The following is a 21,780-nucleotide window of genomic DNA, read 5'->3' as shown; positions in this document are numbered from 1 at the left end:
TTAAATCATCATATATGTATTTTTGGAATTTTCAACTGCATTAGAGTTCCAAACAAACCTTTAGATGGCACTTAATTTTAGTTGTCTTCCCTGTATCCCCTCCCTTATTCCCTTGCTCATTTGTTTGTGCCATTGCAGGCATTCCCATCATGCTTTCATAACTACCTATTCTATTTCCCATCCCTAATGAGGTCTATCTGTTCCCCCTGAACCCTTTAAACATAATGATGGGTCTATAGATTATAGGTTGGTTATCATGGACTTACAAGCTTATATCCACATATAAGCAAATAACATATTTCTCTTTCTGGTTCTAGGATACCTCACTTAGCATGATTTTGTTTGTTTGTTTAGTTGGTTGGTTGGTTGGTTTGGTTAGTTTTTGTTTGTTTCTGGTTCGATCCATTTACCTGAGAAGTTCATGGTTTCATTTTTAATAGTTGGGAAAATTTTCAGCTATATAGAGTTTCATTTGGGGGAATTTTTTGTCGTGTTTTGCTTTGTTATTTTTACTTATTTACATCCCAAGCTCTGCCACCACCTCTGGGTCCTCACTCACAGAGTCCCTTCCCCCACCCCTCCTCTTTTTCTATTAGTGAAGGGCCCCCTTAGGCATCTCCATACCCTTTCATATCAAGTCTCTGCCAGATTAGGCCAGACAAAGTAGCCCTGTTGGGGAACAGGGCCCTTGTTCCAGCCTGTGAAAGTTCTTTGGTTGGTGGAATTTTATGGGGATTACATCAAATCTGTAGATTGCTTTTAGTAGGATGGCCATTTTTTACTATATTAATCCTCTTAATCCATAAGCATAGGAGATCTTTCCATCTTTTGATATCTTCTTCAATGTATTTCTCAACATCCTAAAATTCTTGTAAGTCACTTCCTTGGTTAGAGTTACAACAAGATATTTCATATTATTTGAGCCCATCAAGAAATGTGTTCTTTCCTAGATTTCTACATCAATTCATCTGCTATTTGTATACTTGTATATACTTTGTATTTGTATACTTGTTATTTGTATATTTGTAGACTGATTTTTCTGAGTTAATTTTGTATAAATCTACTTTTCTAAAAGTGTTTATCAGCTATAGGAGTTACCCAGTGGAAATTTTAGGATATTGTATAAATACTATCATGTCTTCTACAAATAAAGATACTGGACTTGCTCCTTCTCAATTTGTATCCCATTGATCTTTCAGTTGTCTCATTGCACTACGTAAGTCTTCAAGCATGATACTGAATATATATGGAGAGAGTAGACAACCTTGTCTTATTTCATATTTTAATAGAATCACTCTGAATTTCTCTCTACTTAAGTTGGCTATGGTCTTGGTGTAAACTACTTTGATTGTGTTGAGATATTTCCTGTGTATCCCTAATCTCGTCAAGATTTTTATCACGAAGAAGTGTTGGATTTTGTCAAAGGGATTTTCTGCATCTAATGATATGATCATATGGTTTGTGCCTTTTAGTTTGTTTCTATGGTAGAATATATATCAATTTACATATGCTGAACCATCCCTGCATCTCTAAGATGTAGTCTACTTGATCATGGTGGGTATATTTTAATGTGTTTTTACATTCTGTTTGCAAGTAATTTATTGAGAACTTTTGCATCTATGTTCATCAGGGAAACTGATGTGTAACTCTCTGTGTTGGGTCTTTATTAGGTATGCATATTAGAATAACTGCAGCTTTAGAAAACATACTTGGCAATGTTCCTTGTGTTTCCTTTTGTGGAATAATTTAAGTACTGCATTTAACTCTTAGAAGGTCTAGTAGAATTATGTGCTAAAACTGTATAATCCTGGGTTGGTTGTTATTTTTGTTTTGTTTTGTGTTTGTTTTGTTTTTTGTTTGTTGTTGTTTGTTGGGGACATTGAAAAACTGTTAATGACTGCTTCAACTTCACTGGGGATTATAGGTCTGTTTAAATGGCTGATCTGATCTTAACTTTGGTAAGTGAAATATATCAAGAAAATTACATATATTTTTTAAGATTTTCCAATTTGGTGGAATACAGGCCTTTAAAGTATGTCTTTATGATTCTCTAGATTCTCTCATTTTCTGTTGTTATGTCTCCATTTTCATTTCTAATTTTGTTAGTGTAGATATTACCTCTGCCTTTAGTTAATTTGGATAATGTTTTCAATCTTATTAATGTTTCTCAAAGAACCAAAACTTTGTTTCATTGATCCTTTGTACTGTTTCAATTTTATTGATTTCAGCCTTGAATTTGATTATTTCTTGTCATCTACTTCTTTTGGGTATGATTTATTCTTTTTTGTTCTAGAGCTTTCAGGTGTGCTGTTAAGTTACTAGTATGAGATTTTCCTCATTTTCCTCTGTAGGCATTTAGTGCTATAAAATTGCCTCTTAAAACTACTTTCATTGTGTCCATAAGTCTTAATATGTTGTATGTCCTTTTCCACTCAATTGTAGGAAGTCTTTCATTTCTTCTTCATTTCTGCCTTGACCCATTTTTAATTGAGTAATTTAAGTTCTATGAGTTTGTATGCCTTCTATTTTTTCTGTTGTTTTTGATATCCAGCATTAATCCATGATGGTCAGATAGCATGCAGGATGTTATTTCAATTTCTTTGTACCTGTTGAGAATCAGTGTGTCTAATATGTGATCAATTTTGGAGAAAGTTCCGTGACCTGCTAAGAAGAAGGGATATTCTTTGAGTGAAAACTTCGGTAAATATATGTTAGATCCGTTTGGTTGGATGGATGGATGGATGGATGGATGGATGGATGGATAAATGAATGGATAAATGGATGGATGGGTGGATGGATGTATGGATGTATGGATGGATGATTAGTTAGTTGACTGGTTGGCTGGTTAGCTGTATGGTTACTTGGTTGATTGGTTGCTTGGTTGGTTGTTTGGTTGTTTGGTTGGCTGGTTGGGTTTTCCCCTCAAGAACAGAGGACCAAACCCAGAGCCTTGTGTTCTACTACTGAGCTAAATCCCTAACCCCTGTTTATTTGGTTTATGACATCAATTAGCTCCAGCAATTCTCTGTTTAGTTTTTGTCTGGATGACCTCTCTATTGGCAAGAGTGAATTACTGAAACCTCCCACTATCAGTGTCTGAGAGGTCAATATGTGACTTAAACTGTAGTAGTGTTTCTTTTATAAACTTGTGTGCCCTTGTGTTTGTTCAATAGATGTTAAGAATTGTAATGTCCTTTAGGTTGATTTTTCCTTTGATGAGTATGTAGTATTATTCCCCATATCTTCTGATTATTTTGGTTTAAAGTCTATTTTGTCAGACGTCAAAATAACTATAATAGCTTGCTCTATAAATCTATTTGCTTAGAATATCTTTTCCATACCTTTATCCTGAAATGATGTTTACCTTTGATGTTAAGGTTTGTTTCTAGAATACAGCAGAAGGATATATCCTGGTTTCTCATTTATTATGTTAGTCTGTATTTTTTTATTGTGGAACTGAGACCTTTGATATCAAGAGATATCAAAGAGTAGTGTTCATTGATTTCTGTTATTTTGTTACTGTTGTTGTTTCTGGTGTGTGTGTGTGTGTGTGTGTGTGTGTGTGTGTGTGTGTGTATGTGTGTGTCCCATCTTTTGATTTGCTGATCTGGGATTATTTATTTTGTGTGTTTTCTTCTGTGAAGTTAACCATCTTATGTTGGTGTTCCCTTCTAGTACATTCTGTAGGCCAAGGTTTACAGATAGTATTCTTATTATCTCCATCTATGGTGACTGAATGTTTTGCTAGGTATAAAAGTCTTGCCTGGCATCTGTGATCTCTTAAACTTTGTAGAACATCTGTCCATACCCTTTGACCTTTTAAAGTCTCCATTAAAAAGTCAGGTGTTATTGTAATAGGTCTGTCTTTTTGTATTACTTGCTCTTCTCCTTTGCAGTTTTTAATATTCTTTTTTTGTTCTGTATGTTTGGTATTGAGAAGTACTTCTGTCCCAGTATATTTTGTGTTCTGTATGCTTCTTGTACCTTGACAGGCATCTCCTTCTTTAAGTTATGGAAATTTTTTTCTATGATTTTATTGAAAATATCTTCTGTTTCTTTGACCAGGGTTTCTTGCCTTCTGCTATTCCCATTATTTATATACTTGGGTGTTTCGGGATTTTTTTTTAACATTTTCTTTGACAGAGGTATCCATTTTTTTTTCTCCTGTATCCAATGCCTGAGATTCTCTCTTCCATCTGTTGGTGAGGCTTGCCTTTGTGGTTCCTGTTTTAGCTCCTAAATTTTTCATCTCTACATTTTCCTCAGTTTGGATTTATTTATTCACTCTATTTACATTTTTAGGTCTTGAACTGTTTTGTTCATTTCTTCCCACTGTTTGTGTTTGCATTGATTTCTTTAATGGATTTATTTATTTTCTGTTTAAATACTTCTATCATATTCATAAAGGCTATTATAAGGTTTTTCTTTTGTGCTTCATCTATGTTGAAATATTCAGGGCAAGCTATGGTAGGGTTGCAGGGATTTAGTGAAGACATTGTTATTGTGGTTTTATGCTGGTGTCTAAGTATCTGGGTTTGGGAAGACTGTAATTTTCCAGGTGCTGATATCTAATCTTGTCTTTTTGGGGTAGGTATTTTGTTCCTTGGTTTCTGTTTCCTCTCTGCTTCTTAGGATAGTATGTTGGCTATATATTGTCCGGTAGGGAATTCTTCTGGGATCCTGATAGGTGTGGCCACTGAGATCTCTAGGTGTTGGGCTATCTAGGCATTGTGTTTCTAGATACTGGGAGCTGACACTTAGGAATGGAGATGATGGATGGAAGGGGTTCACAGGAGAGAGGAAAGCAGGGTCTTCCCTATGCAGGATTTTCATAGTTCCCAGGGAATGGGAATAGAGAATGAGGAGAGGCTACAGGTGGTCTTCTGTAGAGCTAGGGATGAGAATGGAGGATTGGACTTGGAGGAATGGAGGGAAACATGAAGATCTGTAGTTGGACAACCTGCTTCCCTGACTGAAGTGACTTATGGGTTCCTAGAGAAGGCCTGCAGGAGTTGATGGCTGGAATAAAGCAATGTAATGTATGGGAGGACGGGTGGTTATGAGGGGAAGATTTATGTAATCCACTGGACATGGGACGGGGGCAAAGGTAGCCTCAGCAAGTGGCTATGACAGAGCTAGAGGTGAGACTGAAGGTTAGATTTGAAGGAGAGAAGGAATAGGTGAAGAACTGCAATTAGCCAGTCTGCTTTTCTGGCTAGAGTCCACTTTTTAAAAAATGTGTTCATATATATCCAAGTGACAGTAAATTTCTATGTAATCTAAAGTTGTAATGAAAACTTACAGAGAACTTATAGAGAGAACCTTGGAAGATTTTATTGTTTATCCATGGTAGGCTGAGTAGTAAAATGAATTCTGATTTCCTTGTACGTTCAGTTTTAAGAGCTCAGGGCTGGAGGCTTCCCACTTGGTTTCCAATGTCTCCCTATTTTCTTCTTCAGTTCCTCACTGGGCAAAGGCAGAAAGGCGGAGGTACTAATGATATGCATCCAAGAAGGATGAGAAAATCAAAGAGGATGGATTTTAAGTAAAGCACCTACATAAATACATGCTTGCCACATGACAATGTTTGATGTTAATATTAGAATAGTTAAAAACAAAAAAGTTGGCCCAGGACATGATTTGAAAGCACCTACTTCTCAACCCTGCAGAACTTAGTGTAACTCTGGAAACTCACACATCCCCAGAACCCATGTACCGGCAGTGGCTCAAATCTATAATCCTGCATGCCTATGACGAGGCTGAAGATGGAGACACAACTGGCCAGAGGCTCACAGGCCAGCTAGCCTGAAGTACCAGCCCAGAGAGACACTGGAATTCAGCAAGGTAAAATGTTGACAATCAATTCCTGAATGTTGCTCTCTGATCTCTACAAATTCACCTTGGCAAGCACGCACACATGCACATGTGCATGCACACATTCACACATACACACACACTAATAAATATAAATATGGGCTTAAGAGTAGGTTTATTTTGACATGCATTTATTAAGTAAAACAGATATAACATAATTTCCGGCACTGCTAAGCTTGCAGCTGTGTGGCACTGCATTCACATATACACACATATACACTAACTACCATTCTACTTCCTGTCTCAAAAAAATTGTTTATTCTATGTGATACGTATAAATGGAAGTATACAAAAGTATCCTTTTCTGTCTTGCTTATTTCACTTAGCAAAATGTTGTTCATGTACATTCATGCTACAGCACTGTGGCTCAGCCTTTCTCTCTGAGGCCCCGTGTTATAGATGTGCTGTGTTTTACTATCTACTTATCTTTCAGTGGACATTTGGATTACTTGCTTTGGTAACTGACAATAATGTTACTGTGGAAAAGAAGCATGGACATCTCTTTGAGATTTACTTTCAATGTATCTTCAGTAGATATCCAGCAGTGGAATTGCTGGCTCATGTAGTAGGTCTATATTTAATATTTTGAAGTAACCACTACCCTATCTTACTTTGATATTCTTTATGCATTCATTTTTACCACTTCTTTAAAACTGTATTTATTTTATGTATATAAGTGTTTAGTCTTCATGTACATCTGTGAGCCACTTACATATCTATTGTTCACAGAGGTCAGAAAACCATGTCGGATATACTAGGACTGGTGTTCCAACAGTTGTGAGCAGCTATGTAGGTACTGGAAATCAAACTAGAATAGCGGCCAGTGTTCTCAACCACTAAGCCACCACTCCAGCCTCTTTCAACACATTCTCAAACTTCAGCTTGAAAAAATCATTTAAAAGAATTGCACAGTTGCACAGAACTTCATAAGGGGTGGAAATTTTCAAAATTACTTAAAATTTAAATGTCAAAAAAAGAAGACACTTGGAAATAAATTTTGATCTTAAAATGCAGGAATAATTCAAAAACGTTTTAGGCTTCTGTGAGATTACACACTTGACAGCTCACAGAAGCATTTGTAGCCATCTTCTATCATCTGTTCTTCTTAAGGTGAGCAAAATTAAAACACTGTCGAGCTGTGAACAGCACATCCTCCAATTTCCAGACCGAATGGAACTAACCTGCAGGTGCAAGCTGCAAACAGCATGTCCCCTAACTTCCAGACCAACTTAAACTAACATGCAAGTGTGAGTTACCATTTTTATGTCACCTCATCTTCTTATCAGAGCAATGAACAAGATTCCACTAAAAATATCTTGGTGAAAATTCCCTACAAGAATTCAAAAAGCCAAATGTTAAAATGAAAATATCAAAGTTTATCAAATTTAGATCATGCTTTCTGTATTAGGCCCTTTTGCCTTAATCAAATACTGCCAATTCTAGTTTAGTTGTTCTCCTTCATGATCCCATGCTTGGGTCATCGTTAGTGACTATTTGTCTCAGCCTCATGCCCTCTTCCTTCATAATCACCTCAAACATTCCAGGACGAACTGGAATTCAGCATTCTTGGCACTGAAGGCATGGTCTGACTCAGAAACATACAACTGTCATTTCCAGTTTCATTTGCTACATAGCTGCAAAAGTCTGTATTCTCTTTATATCAGAGTAGCTACTCAGCCAAGATGCTACCTATATATTAACTGTCAGAATATGTGCCTAGGAATGATGTCTGAAATACATGGTCATCCTCTCACTCCAAGGGCTATGATTCTTAGATCAGTTGTTTACTCTAGAATCGAGTCAACCCTCAGAGGGTGTCTTAGTTTGTTTACTAACCAATTTCTGTTCTAGTTTGTTTTCTATCACTGTGATAAAATGCCTAAAGCAACTTGGAAAGGAACGTTGTTTTTTTTTTTTTTTAAGTTTATAGGCTACAGCTTATTATTGGGGGAATCCATGACAAAAACTGAAGGCAGGAACTTAAAAATAGGAAAGAAAGCTGAAGACAGAAAAGAATGGTGCTTAAGGACTTTCCTTGCATGGCTCCTTCAACTTGCTTTACTATATAATTCAGGACCCCCATCCCAGAGGTGGCATCACACACAGTAGGCTAGGCTTTCCCCAAACAATCATCAATTTAAAAAATTGCCCCACAGGTTTGCCCACATTCCAATCAAAGGCAAGCATTTTCTCAATTGAGGACCCTTCTTTCCAGATGACTCTAGAATCTATCCAGCATCTATCTAGTATCTTTAGAAAAAAAATCTAACCAATACAAAAAGGTTTACTTTTGTTTTTTATTCTTTCTTCATCAATATCAATAGCATGGGAATTCCATAAGATGACAGTTTTAAATTTTGCAAGTACACCAGATCACTGAGTTCTTAAAATGGATTGCTGGACCCATTCCATGAAGTTAAGTAACAAAGGAGGGATTTTTTTTCTTTTTGCTATGTGTAGGATAGAGTCTGGGAATTCACATGTCTAATAAGCCAACAGAGATGCTGATGCTGCTGGTCCAGAGTCGTACTTTTGAGAACCACAGTAGTGAGGCTGTGAGTCAGGAAGGCAATAACAAGCTAGGGTTATATTCCTCAGGCATTGCCCACTATTTGGGGGGAGAGCTCTCTGGCCTTGAACTCACCAAGCAGATCAAGCTGAATGGCTAGTGAGCCCATGGATCTACCTGTATCTGTCTTACATGTATGTATATATTCACACATAAGAAGTCTGGTGTGCTCATAATACATGTCTATGAGACAGTGAAGCTACAAACACTGATGGCACTGATGGCAACATCAAGGAAACTCGGTTTTCCTTTCTGACAATGACATCTGGAGATGTTCTATGTTGGCGAACTACCCTTTACCTGGTTCAGGTCGGCTATAGGCTGACCTGTATCTCCTCTTCTGCAAGATGCTGAAGACCTCAAAGCAAGCCCTTATTTGAAGATAGTTTCTTTAAAGATATGATTAAGTTAGAAAGTCTTCAAGGTGGGTGATAATCCAAGTATCCTTACAAGAAGAGTAAACTAGGGCACCAACAAAAACTGAAGGAGGAGGGGGTGGGAAACAGCTACCTATAAGCCATGAAGAGAGGCCTGGAACAAACTCTTCCCTTTGGCTCTAAGAAGAAGATAAGCTTGCTAAAACTGTACACTTTCAGTCTCCAGAATCAGGAAGAAAGTTTCTGTTGAAAATCTGTGCTACTTTGCTAGGGAAGCCCACATTAATTGATATGAAAGTTACCCTTAGCCTCAAGAGGAACCTCAAGCACCAATCCACAGATCCCACAGCTCATTCCTTAGCACATGTCTAAGGTGTGTTGACCAAGGCTGACTAACAATTCTGACTTTGTGATGACCTTCATCCTTTCCTGCTACTCTAAGAGAACATGTGACTAGACACAAACACTTCTAAATGAACCAATACTGTAACATCAACACAGGGACAAAAAAAAAAAACCTACAATGGTCCACAGGGTTGCTCAAGGTTTATAGTAGGAAGTGGTAGAGAAAATATGCTGATAATGTACACTGGGGTGAAAAAGGAGAATTCTGAGACAGAACCAAACATAATCAATACAACTCTGAATGCGAGATAAAAGCATAATAAATTCAACCTACTGCTTTTCTCCTTGCCATGACTAAATATCCAACAAGTAGTAACATCTGGAAAGAGGTTTGTTTGGGTTCATGATTTGAGGTACGATAGTTTTTCACAATGGGAAAACATGGGGTTAGCAGCTCTGTGGTGGTCAAAAATATGATAACCACATGCTCACTTCTCAGAGAATCAGGAAACAGAGAGAGATGTGGCAGTGGAAAGTAGAGCAGATCTACAGACCTCCAGGAACATCCCATAATGGTCCACTTCCCCTCATGAGGACCCTTCCCTAAGGTTTCACAAGCTCTCCAGTCAGCACCACCAGTTGGGGACCAAGTGGTCATACACACAAGCTTGTAAGGGATATTTGACATGAAACCATAGCAAATGAGAAAGCAGAATGACAAATTGCATCTATGAGGCAGAATTTCCATGCATATCATCATTGGATAGGTGTGTTCCTCCAGGTCTGTAGGCAGACTGAAATTTCTCCAAATAAAGGAAAGCAGGGAACTAAGAAGCGTTGGAATAGAAAAGAGAAGCAGCGCAGAAAGACCAATTAAGAACTTACTTTTAACTGAGAGATACAAAAATTCCTTTTGATAGAACATGCAGGAAAAGCAGAAGCATGATTCTTTGAATGCCATGCAGTGTGCGTCCAACACTGAACTAGGGAATAAATGAAAAAGCCTGCCCCCCACCCCCATGATCAACCTAGATGCCCAGGATGTAGCATGTGTATCAGATGGAAAAACAAATCATTTCAATACAGCTCTGGATATCAAGTTACCAGCCATCCGACTTAAGTTGAATTTACCATGATTTATGACCACTGATCCCGAGTGTCTTTGTATGTACTTACTGACTAGCATGATCGTGGTGGGGAGGGACATAGAGATGGAGAGAGGCTAGAGAGGGACCTGACACACTTTAAATCAGATAAGAGCAAAGCATGTTGTTTTAATCAGTGGTTCTCAACAGGGGGGCCGGTTTTGAATCTCAGGGGACTGCAGGCAATATCTAGAAACAGTTTTGAGCATCACAATTCTGGCATTTATTGGGTAAAAGCCAGATAAGCTACTGGGCAGCTGACAATACAAGCAAGCCAGAACCTTGCAGCAAAATATTCCCTGGCCCCAATGTCAGTAATGCACATACTGAGAACCATGAGCTTATTAGCTTCCTGTTGACTTTATGTGTAAAAACTTCCCAGATGAAGGCACTGCACAGACAGGCTCTTGGCTACCACACAACATTATCTGAGCCACACTCCCCACTGGCTTATCCTGCTCTGTCCTTCAAAGCCCTGTGCTCCTTGACTCCTTGTAATGTCTCCACATCCTCTTTCATGGCTGAAACACATCCTGTCATGTTGTGAAGTCCTACATGACACCAGATCTTCTCATTAATGGAATTTATCAAAAAGAAATTCTCCCCATACTCCTTATAGATATGAGTACTTTTTTCTGTAACAATACAATTAGAATAAAATGATATCTTCGTTTGACTAATATCTATCTCCTCTACTTGCATATAAACTCCATAAGAACGAGAACAAAGACATTTATCATCACAAATTTATAATACTGGTTGATTATCTTTTAAGATGTATCAACATATTTTAAAGCATGACTGTTAACTGTATGAATGGATGTGCAAAAGGGAATTGTAAGAAAAGATGTCCTAGATATATTCCAAACAATATCATTTGGAGTTGTGACCTGCATTTGGCATAAGCCATAGCCACCCCTCCCCCCAAAAAAATTTCAAACCAGTGATTAAAATTTTCAAATCAATGATGAGGGCAAAATAAGGCTTTGGAGGGCTGAGAAAGAGGAAGAAGATAGAAGAACAGAGATGGTGAATGGAGGTTACATCCCCAGGGCAGGGGAGGCAACTCAGGTGGCAGAGGCTTGCACAGCATGCCAAGGACAACCTCAATGAGTATGACGCTTCATAACTCAAATCCCAGCTATTGGGAGTTAGAGGGAAGAAGATCAGAAGTTCAAGGGCGAACTCTGCTACAGAGAAAAGCTGGAAACATTAGATCTGGGGAAATGAGGGGGAGAAAGAAAAGGGGAGAGGAGACAAAGTAAAAGAAGAAAGAGAGCTAGAAACAGTGTAACTTTTTTTATGCTCAGAATCTGGAGGCTAAAGGTTTTGCTACAGTTTCCATAGTATCACCTAAAAAACACGTTTGAAAATCCCCATCCACAGAGTGAGGTTACTGGGAGCTGATGGGATCTTCAGAAAAGAGGGACCATTTGGGAGGTATCCAGGACTATAGGACCCCTTCTCTTTCTACCTTCCTGTCAATGAGAAGATCTGGTTGTACCCTGCCACATTCTCCTGCTAGGAGACAAATTGCCTTGTCCAGAGGAACAGGACCAAGCTATTAACACTGAAACCTCTAAAACTAGGAGGGGAAATAAACTTCTCCTGGCAAGTAGATTATCACAGATGTTTGGTTTTGTAATGGAACGCTGACTAATGCAAGCATATTGATTGGTATGTTCTTAGAAGAGATTCCACAGAAGAGAAACTGGTATTGTCCAAAGACAGGTGAGGTGAGGATAGCAATGAAGCCTCAACTCCGAGATGCCTAGGGAAAGAGCAGGGCTTTTAAATGGAGAAGATGGGGGTAACTTTGGGGCAGAGAGGAATTCAGGAGCTGATACACAGTGAAGGGGAGAAGTAGGAGGAGATTTAGTTGTCCAATGTCTTTGCTGCTTCTGTGCAGAATAACTATTGCAAATAGAAATTTGATTTTTAAATAGAAATTTAGATATATAGGCCTGTATTTGTTATTTGTTTGTTTTAGCAATAAAGATAATATAGATTTCTCTCTGTGAATCATTCTCATGGAAGAATGTTTTCAAATAAACCAATCTTTTATTTCCCTGTAATTCCCTACATTTAGGGATTTCTTGAAGGGCAGTTTTCACTGGCTGTATGAATGAGCATCTTTTATAAAAAGAAAAAAAAAAAACCCTGTGGTGCCATTCATTATACTAGCTAGACTGGGTGGCAGGTGCCCGTGAGCCCAGCACTTGAGAGGGAGAGGGAGATTAAGTCAATATCTGCTACCTCCTGAGTTCAACACAAGCCTGAACTTCAGCCAGAGACAGCAGGACTTTGTCAGGCAGGGTTTGCTGGGAAAGAAATCTCTTTGGGATTGTGAACACAAACGAATGAAGACAAGTAAGTAAACACTTGACAGAATCACTGGAAAGGCCAAAGAAGCAACTTGCAGAGTTTCCATGAATGAACCCAGTCTGAAAAGACTGAAAAAAGAAGAGATCCAACACACCAAAGACACAGGAAAAGCTCAGCTGGTAAGGAGAATGGCCTCTAAGCATCATGACAAACCCTTACACTGTGCCATCTTGTTAGCGTCTCACAGAAGTGCAGATACAACACAGTGAGGGCAGTTGGCCTCTTTCACATCTTTGCCCTCCAAGTTTCACTTAATCTCATATGCAAGTTTCCATCAATCTCATATGCAGCCAGAACCTCAGCCCCAAGGCATTCCAGTACATAGGGTTTAGGTGTTTAGACATTTTGTCACGGGAAGTCCTACCAAGAGTGTATGGAGATGGGTGCAAAGACTCAAGCACACTCAAAGATCACAAGTGCACGGTTTAACTTCAGTAACTTTTCTTCAATCAGCCAGACTACCTGCTGACTGGCTCTGTGGACGCAGTGCTCCTTTTAAAGCTCACATAAATTCTCCTATTACAGGTATCAAAATTAGCTTCCTGACACTCATTTTATAGGGAAGTCTAAATAAACAATAATGATTTTTAAAAAATACCCAAGTCATCCCTCTGAATCTTCTAGGCCACAGTGGTGTCTGGTGACACACACCATGTCCAGTCCAGGTGACAATGTTTCCTTTGCTCACTAATCCCTTTTCCCCTGGACTTGCTCATAAAATTTCAACACAATAAAATGAAACAAAACTCTGAGAACTAAAAAAGCCCTGGAAATGGAGAACAGATGTAGGATGTTTTTAATTCCTTTTTAATACTAACTGCCTATTTTTCTCATTTTATATAATAGTCTATTTTCCAATCTATATTAATTTAGTTTCTTGGTAGTGTATCCATTCGACATCCATTAATACATATACCAAAACAGTTTTCAAGAATGCAAATCAAAATTTTTCAAGATAACACATGAAAAGAAAAAATGGAATATTGGACTTTTTGAGGGATCAGAGATAATGGGAAAAACTCTTATTCTTTATATCCTATTTATATAAAATTATAAATTTTATATAAATTATAAATTTTATATATATATATATATATATATATATATATGAAACTCCATTCTTTATATCCTATTTCAACTCATTTTTTTTTCATAAGAATTGAATGTTTCCTCAGGATCCTATAAGTAAATGATCTCTCAGCAATATGTCTCTAGGACCTTTGCTTCAGAGACACACACCATCCGGCTCTGATTAGTGACTCAAATGTCATAAATATGCAATGCATATGGAATTTGTGATAGGGCCTGAAAGCCTGCAGAAACCTAATGTTAGCTCAGGGAACAGGAAAACAAATGTGTTCAGCTAACAAGGATTTATATTTAAGCAGAGACCCAAAGCATCAGTCAACAACCATCCATTGGTCCCATTCCATCTCTGCTGCAACTTACTGTAACTCACGGTTACAGGGAACACTTTTGAAAAAGAATCGCCTAACCAGGTTACCAGGTTGGCCATAAGGAAGCAAACTCTTCCTGTTCCATTTAAGTACCACCACAGGCAAGTATAGTTTGAAGGTATTTATTGATGGGATAAATTCAAGGGAAATATTCACATATTCTAATTGCCAGCACAGATTAAGCTAATGCGCAATAAAGGACAATGTCTGCATCAGGTGTTATGAAGAGGAAATGGGCTGCAGTTAATCCAATTAATTAAAGTCCCCACTGAACTTTTCTTGTTAAAATGGTTATTTTGTATTATGTGACTTCTTCCTCGGTGTTTACATGTTATAGTAAAAAAAATACTAAATTAAAAACACAGTGAAGGTTGAGGACCAGCCAACTGATACAGCATCTGGTTAGTATATACAGAGACCCTGGATTCAGCCTCCAGCACAGAAACAGAAATGAAAGGAGGGAGGGGGAAAAATGGAATGAAAAAAATATATCCTGACACCTGTGTTCTATGAGCCTGCTGTGCAGTGCAGGGAACTGCCTGTGTGCATTACTCTCTCTGGTTGAATTCCTAGCACCGAGTTTCTTCCAGTGGGGCACTCTCCACTCCTGCTCCACTTTTCACAATCAGCCTCAGGACAGATAAGGACCTAATCAGGGGTCATCTACGCTTAAGGATCAACCGCTTTTGTTGTTACTGCTGAAGAGAGGGTCAGTTTTGTCAGTAATAAAAAATGCAGTTGGCTGAAGTGGTTTTCTTTAGTTTCCATTCAAAATAAAAATAGCTGTCGTGGATTAAAAACAGGCACAACCATCGATGGAGTTACCAGTCATAAAAAGCTACCCAGAGGGTAGGGATGGTGTTAAGAATGTACTCTGGATCTTTTCAAGCTGGGCAGTAATGATGTCTCTAGAGAGTGTGTTGGTGACAAGCTACTGACTACTCCATGAAAACCAATGTACCAGGACACATGACTTGTATTTATTTTTTTCTTACAATAATGTTCCACTGTTAATGGAAACCTTAGCTCTCCTTTATCATCTCCCATAGGAAAAAAAAAACTATATTCTTGTGTTAATTTATATTATAGTCACTATTGATTGGCAACAGAAAATCAGAGTTCTTTGGACAGACCAGAAATGACATATGAAAGTATTTTTTTATTTTTTATTCAGTTTACATGTTTGTGTATGTGCCTGGGTGTGGTTATATGCATCATATACATGCCTGTGGTGAGCAGAAGAGAGTGTCAGAGCCCCTGAAACTGACTTATAAATTATTGTTAACAACCATATAGATGCTGGAAACTGAACCCAGGTCCTCTGCCATAGCAGCTAGGGCTCTTAACTAATGACCCATCCCCACAACCCCCATCTACTCTGTAGAGAATGAAGATGCCTTCAGTCAAAAACCCATCTCTGTACTACCCAACCTAGATCCATCTGCTGTAAACTCAACTGTTCCTTCCGTTCTCCATAACCTTTCCAAAAAGAATCTGCTGACTTCCCTCCCACTTCTGACACCCTTCTCTCTGCTCCCTTCACTAGTCCTGTCAGTGTTATCTTGTTGTCATTATAGAAAGCAAAAACTGATTTTTCCGAGTACTGAGATTCTAGCTAAGCTCTTGTGTAGGATGCTGGTTTAGATGTGAAGTGCTTTTTACTTGTTTTGGCACTTTACTTAATATTTTTATTGGGTGGACACAGAGTAAAGGAGAATATGGCTTGTTTCAAGTGGGAGATGCCTTCATATAAATTTAGAGACCTAAGTTTTCTCTAATGTTCCCAACCACTCACTCTAGACTCTTGGTTTATGGATGGTATGTTGCACTTACAAAAACAGGATGTCCCATGTGAAATCATACATGTGTACATGTGTGTTCATGTATGTACAAATATGGGATGTCTGTAATGCATGAAAAAAATAAAACTTCTGGACGGTTTGTTAGCTATCTTGCTTGTAGAGAGTGGATCCTACTTTGAATTATGTAGACTCATTTTTCCCGGGAACATTTGAAAATTTTACAAAGGGTAAAAATAAATGTTTTTCCTCTTTAAATTATAAAATATAAAATTAAAACTCATGTTAAATTGAATGCGATAAAAGTCTGGAAATTACAGACAGTAGTCTGTAGAATAAGAGTAGTATATATTTTACAGACTACCTTCCTAAAATCCATGTACCCATGTCTATTTCTATATCTATAGTTTGCTTGTTTTTCAAACCCCCCTTTTATTGAGGGTTCCTGGTGTGCCAAAAAAGATAAAGGGAGATGCATATGAACCCCAGTAGCTCTTCTGTGATGTAAGAAATACAATAGGCATACTACAATTAAGAAACATGAGGTTGGAATAGACTAGGCAACTTGCCCACAATGTGACATGAATTTGGGAACCAAGAGTGATAAACAGAAAGGAAAAAAAGAAAAGACCAGACCAGACCAGAAAGACTCAAGGCTGGGTTAGTGATCTATATATTTAATCCTAGCACTCGGGAGGTAGAGGCAGGCTGATCTCTATGAGTTTGAACGCATTCTGGTCTACAAAGAGACTTCCAGAACAGTCAGGGTTGTTATACAATGAAATCCTGTAAAAGGAGGAGGAAGAGGAGGAGGAGGAGGAGGAGGAGGAGGAGGAGGAGGAGGAGGAGGAGGAGGAGGAGGAAGGGGAGATGATGATGGAAAAGAAAAAAGAAAGAGAGGGGGAGAGAGGAAAAGAGGGAGAGGAAAGGAGACTTCCCAGAGGTTGGAAGATTAAAACTAAAGTCCAAGGTTTGAAACGTTGGCAGGCCAGAGGCTGTGAGGAAGCAGAATATTACACAGCTCTGGGCCATTCCTTTCCTATCTCCTGTCCAATTGTTGAGTAACAGTTTCCTCTGAGATTGAAACATTCTATTCTGGAGGGAAGTATCTTAGACCAAAAGATAAACAACTAAAAGTAGCTTCAGGAAGACCCTGAAACTGACCAAATTCACTGGGCCACTTACTCCCTAGAGTAAACAATAAAGACTACCAAGAGTCACCCTGGGACAAGCCAGGCTGCAAAGAAAATTCACAGACATGACCAGCTCCCTGAAAGAAGAAACCAATCAAGTTGCCTAGAAGAGGTTCGGTCCCAACAGAGCAGCTTGGAAAGGACACTCTCTAACCTGTTGAGCTGTCTGCAGCCTGTGCAGTGTGCTCCAGGTTCCCAGCTTTTGTAAGTTGTCACCTAAGCTGGGGTAGGTTTTTGGTGATGTCTTTGAGTCATTTCTGCTTCTGCAAGAAGCCCATCACCTACATTCCTGGTAATAATAAAGATTATTATTCACCAAGTTGGTTTTTAGATTTATCTGTATTTGATGTGTCATTGCTCTCTTTCAGGGGTAAGTAGATATGTGTGTAGTGTCTTTCCAGTAAAAGTTTGATCTCCTAACACCAGTCCCAGACAGAAGTCAAAACTCAAAGAAGAAAAGGCTCTCTAACTAAAATGAAGAAAGTAAATTACCATTCACCGTCTACCTCGCCACAGTTCCCCTGTAACACCCACAGTACAAAGAATTGACCATGTCCCACCTTTAGTCTGGTCATATGCAAATACAAAGTAAAAGGCTGTAATTTTTGTAGTTGTTGCTATTAACAAACAGGTAGCTACAATAGGTCTACTCCTTCTCCTTTCACTGAGTCTAGAAAGACCGGATCGGCTTTGATGTTACATTATGTCCACAATGACTAGTTTGAAACTATTGCCATTCCAAAGCTTCCCCTGGCTCCTAAGGACTCCTAGATCTTCTTTGACACGACAGAGAGTGTCTGGGTGGGTGCTGCAGTGTCTGCAGAACCCAGCACCTGCTCTGGGCCACTTGATACCTGTTGTAATCTGCCAGTGCTTCTGTCTGTGCCAATCACCCCTAGGACATCCACAACCTTACCAGAACTTTGGTAAAGAACTAACAAGTTATGCATGGCATAGCCCTGTGTAGGTGACATCTCCCATTCCATATGGTGCTTAGCAAAACAGGACTAGTGCTTATGCTGTGTAGCACTTTACAATCCTGAATAGCCCACCGCATACCATTTTTAAATTCACAGTATGCACTGTGATGTCCAATGCAACAGTAAAATGTCTATGGGATTTGCCCACACTCCCTCTTTATTGACTAGAAAGCAAGATTCTGCTGTTTTTACAGCAAAGCAGGTGTACAAAGGGCTTCTAAGCTGTTTGCAGCACTTATTTTTCTTCTAGATAAGGAGACGGGAAGTTCTCTTCTGGTAGAAACAGAAAGCATTCCTCCAAAACTTAAAGGAAAGAAACTTCTATAGCTCTGTTACACAAAACCAAACCAGAGACCCTCTCAAACCTGGAGAAAAGGAAGAGGAGGGAGGGAGGGAAGGGAAGTAAGGAAGAATATATAAAAATGATTTACTCATTGCCTAACATCAATTCAAAAGAAATGTAAGAATGTGAATTATTCATTCCAAGCTGAGTATTGATGCTTCAGTAAATAACCCCAGAGGATCTAACAAGGCTGCCACTGGGGTGTTTCCAATTCCCAGATGACAAATGTCTCAACATGTAAGCATAGAGACAAAATTAAATTCACAAGCCACTGAACATTTATGTGAGCTAAGAAGCTACAGAAACAGTTCATTCACAAACCTTCCCCCTGGTCTACACCATGCTGTTTTCCAGACCAGCAGGCACCACCACCACATTAACTTGTAAGAAAGGTACACACCCTCAAGCCCTAGCCCAGAGCTGAGTCAGAAACAGGACAGAGATAGCAATCCCAGGACTAACAGGATTTCTGGATGCTTCTGATGGGAGAGGAGAATGTTGCTTGATCATAGAGGATTCCCACAGACCATTATACTAAATGTGTGGGGGATGCAGTACTGCCAGTTTTGTACAAGAGACAACAAAGGTTCAACATGTTTATTTGTCTAAAGTCACACTGCTGGGTGAGATAACCCAGATCTCTGATTCGAGATTTGGTTTTCTTTGTCTTGAAAGTGAAGTCTCACAGAGATGCAATAGAAACAGCCAAACAGATCAAACTGGCTTGGTGCTAAAAGAGGAAACTCAAACTCAGAGTACTGGAGAGGAGGACGCTCAAGGACTAGAACAGGGGTACCAAGAATGGCTCCATGCCTCCTAGTGCACGGATCAAAGACAGAAAGAGAGCCAAGTGCCTGCAGGGCACTTCTCTAAAGTCCAGTTAATTCATCCTTGGGGTGCAGGCTGTTTTCTCTTTAAGAAGACCTCTAGGCTCCCTCCCAAGTGTGTGCTTCCTTTGCACAAGCCTCCCCAGGAACTCACTGCTGCCTTGATTGAAGGACTCTGCCCACTTCTCCCTTCTCCTGGGGCTAGCTATTGGCTTCTCCGGCATTCCCAGAGCATCATTTGATCTTCGTGTTTTGATGAGTTTGGATCACTTCTATTTAGCATGTCCAGTCTATAATGGGAGAGATTTTACCTACTTTCTCCATCATCCCCAAAATGTAATTGGAGATGGGCACTGATTAAGTGAGCTTGGAACGTTTGTGACATGTAACACAAATCATCTACCTGGGTATCTATAGCCTAGACTTTATGGAGAATTAATAAAATATAATTTAAAGACCATTAGTAAAAAGAATGCTAGAGCTTATGGGCAAAACTACCTGCTTTTGACGCTGGGACTCTGCTCTTCTTTCTTCCCCTCCCCTTCGCCCCACACTGTCCCCTTCTCACCTCTCCCCTCCTCTTCTCTCTCTTTCTCTCTTTACCCCTTTCCTCTCTTTCTCAGATCCACCTTTCTGTTTGCTTTTTACCTAAGGATGTCTGTGGACAAGAACATTGTATTTGTTGAACTGCACTTTCCCTTTGTTTTCTTGACAAAGACAATCCATCTGTGTCTGATTTATTGTTTAGATTCTATTCCATTTATAACAGCCTCCGGTCCAATTAGACTGGGACAGAAAGGAGACAAGTGCAAAGCCCATGGTAAAGAGGATGTGTTTACATCCTTGCCTACATCATTTGGTAATTGGCAAGAGATTTCAAGGAGGCTGTGGCTCTGCTAGTACTGCAAGCTCAGTTTGCGCTTCCAACTGGACAAAATATAGACACGGATGCACTCAGCTAAGTAATTGGATTCACTACCTGGAATATTTAAATTGTTTTCAGACACTGGAAATTGGCTTAAGAAGATTAAAGTAAAATACCCGGGAGGATAACAGGCTGTAATTTACGGAGGTGAGAAATCATCTCAGTTAGAAGACCAGTTCATTCTCTTGCAGTTGCTCCTGATAGGAAATGTGTTAATCATTAGGACTGGAATTTCTTTAGATCCTGATAGCTCAGGTTTATTCGGGTGAGTTGTTTTATCAAACCCATTGGATGGCACCCAGGAAGCTACATTGATAGTGTAGTGTGCCCCATTAGCGTTTTCAATAAGAAGCCTTCAAGTGTTCTGAAGGTAACTACGGTGGAGGGAAGAGAGAGGTCATAGGAAGTCCTGGAGCTGGCTAGGATATCTCCTATACAGCAAAGGATGCAAGTAAATCAGAGGATGAAGTTGTGGGTCTATTTCAAAGTGAAGACTTAGCAAGCTCATTTCTCAAAACCTGGCCCTGTCTGCAAGCTCATCCTGCGCTCCTTGGCCCTAACAGCCCCTCTTTTGCTTATCAATCAGCTTCTGGTATGCACTCACAGCCCTTTCCAAGGCCCCTCACTCCGCAGCCAGGCGATAAAGTTTGGCATCAACGACCACCTGTCGCCTGTACCGCTGTGTCCTCTGCTACGTGGCCAGCATTTAAAAAAAAAAAAAAATGCTCAAGGGCTAGCGATAACTGCAAGGTTTTGGACATGGATGGCAGGTAGTTCTTCTTGAAACAGAGCAAAGGAGGTAACCGGACGCCTTAGCTAGCTGAGGGGGTGTGGGGGGGGAGGGGGGGCGGTGCGTCTAGTTCTTTCCAGCGCTATCCAGCTGGTCCTAACTTCATGCTCTTTCCGAACTCTCAGGACCTGTCACTGGGTAAAACCTGTCCCTCCTGCTCCACTGGCCCCAAAGACTTAAGTCCCTCAGGAGCTGCTGGCCAGACCCAGCAAAGATGTCAACTCTAAAACCCCTAGGAGGAGGACAGCGCGCGAAAAGCTACCACCCTCTGCCACCCACCCAGGCAGCTGGCAACCTGTGCGCCCCGGGCTGCCCGCGCCCGCTCCAGCGCCCCATTGCATAACGCGCCCCTCGCCCCACCCCCACGCAGCCCGCCCTCGGGTGCCCGGCCCGCACCCCACCGCGCCGCCCCTCACTTACATCATCCCACTTGACGAATTTGGTGCCCTTCTTGAGGCTGTCGGACACGCACACGGGCTTGAGTTGCAAGGCGTGCACTCCGGGCTGAGCCCCAGCCATCTGGGCTCATCGGGGCTCCGGGCGGCCCGGGCGAGCGCAGTGGAGACGGGACGCGGAGCTCCGGGCGCGAGCGGGCTCGGCTCTCGGTTCAGCAGGCTCTGGGCTCCGCTGCCCGCCGGCCTCCCGGCCTCTTGGCCTCAGCACCTCTGGCCCGCGCGGCTTAGTAAGCGGGACGACACGCGAGGGTACAGCAGCCTGCCATGCCCCGAGCGGGACGCAAGGTCTGGAGCCCGCGGTGACTGTGGAGCCTCG

General features: G+C 40.3%; 1 protein-coding gene across 1 annotated transcript in view; it reads right to left on the bottom strand.

The window, feature by feature from the left end:
- The window catches only part of Plcb1 (phospholipase C beta 1), a 664,193-nt gene extending 642,619 nt beyond the window's left edge, over positions 1-21,574 (bottom strand). Inside the window, 1 exon segment of the mRNA XM_076929813.1 lies at positions 21,430-21,574. Coding sequence (XP_076785928.1) covers positions 21,430-21,528 — 99 coding nt within the window. The 5' untranslated portion in view covers positions 21,529-21,574.
- Between the last annotated feature and the right edge of the window lie 206 nt (positions 21,575-21,780).

The sequence above is a fragment of the Arvicanthis niloticus genome, chromosome 2 (assembly GCF_011762505.2).
Source record: "Arvicanthis niloticus isolate mArvNil1 chromosome 2, mArvNil1.pat.X, whole genome shotgun sequence".
NCBI classification, from domain to species: domain Eukaryota; kingdom Metazoa; phylum Chordata; class Mammalia; order Rodentia; family Muridae; genus Arvicanthis; species Arvicanthis niloticus.
Note: the sequence above shows the minus strand (reverse complement) of the source record. Positions and strands in the feature narration are given on the sequence as shown.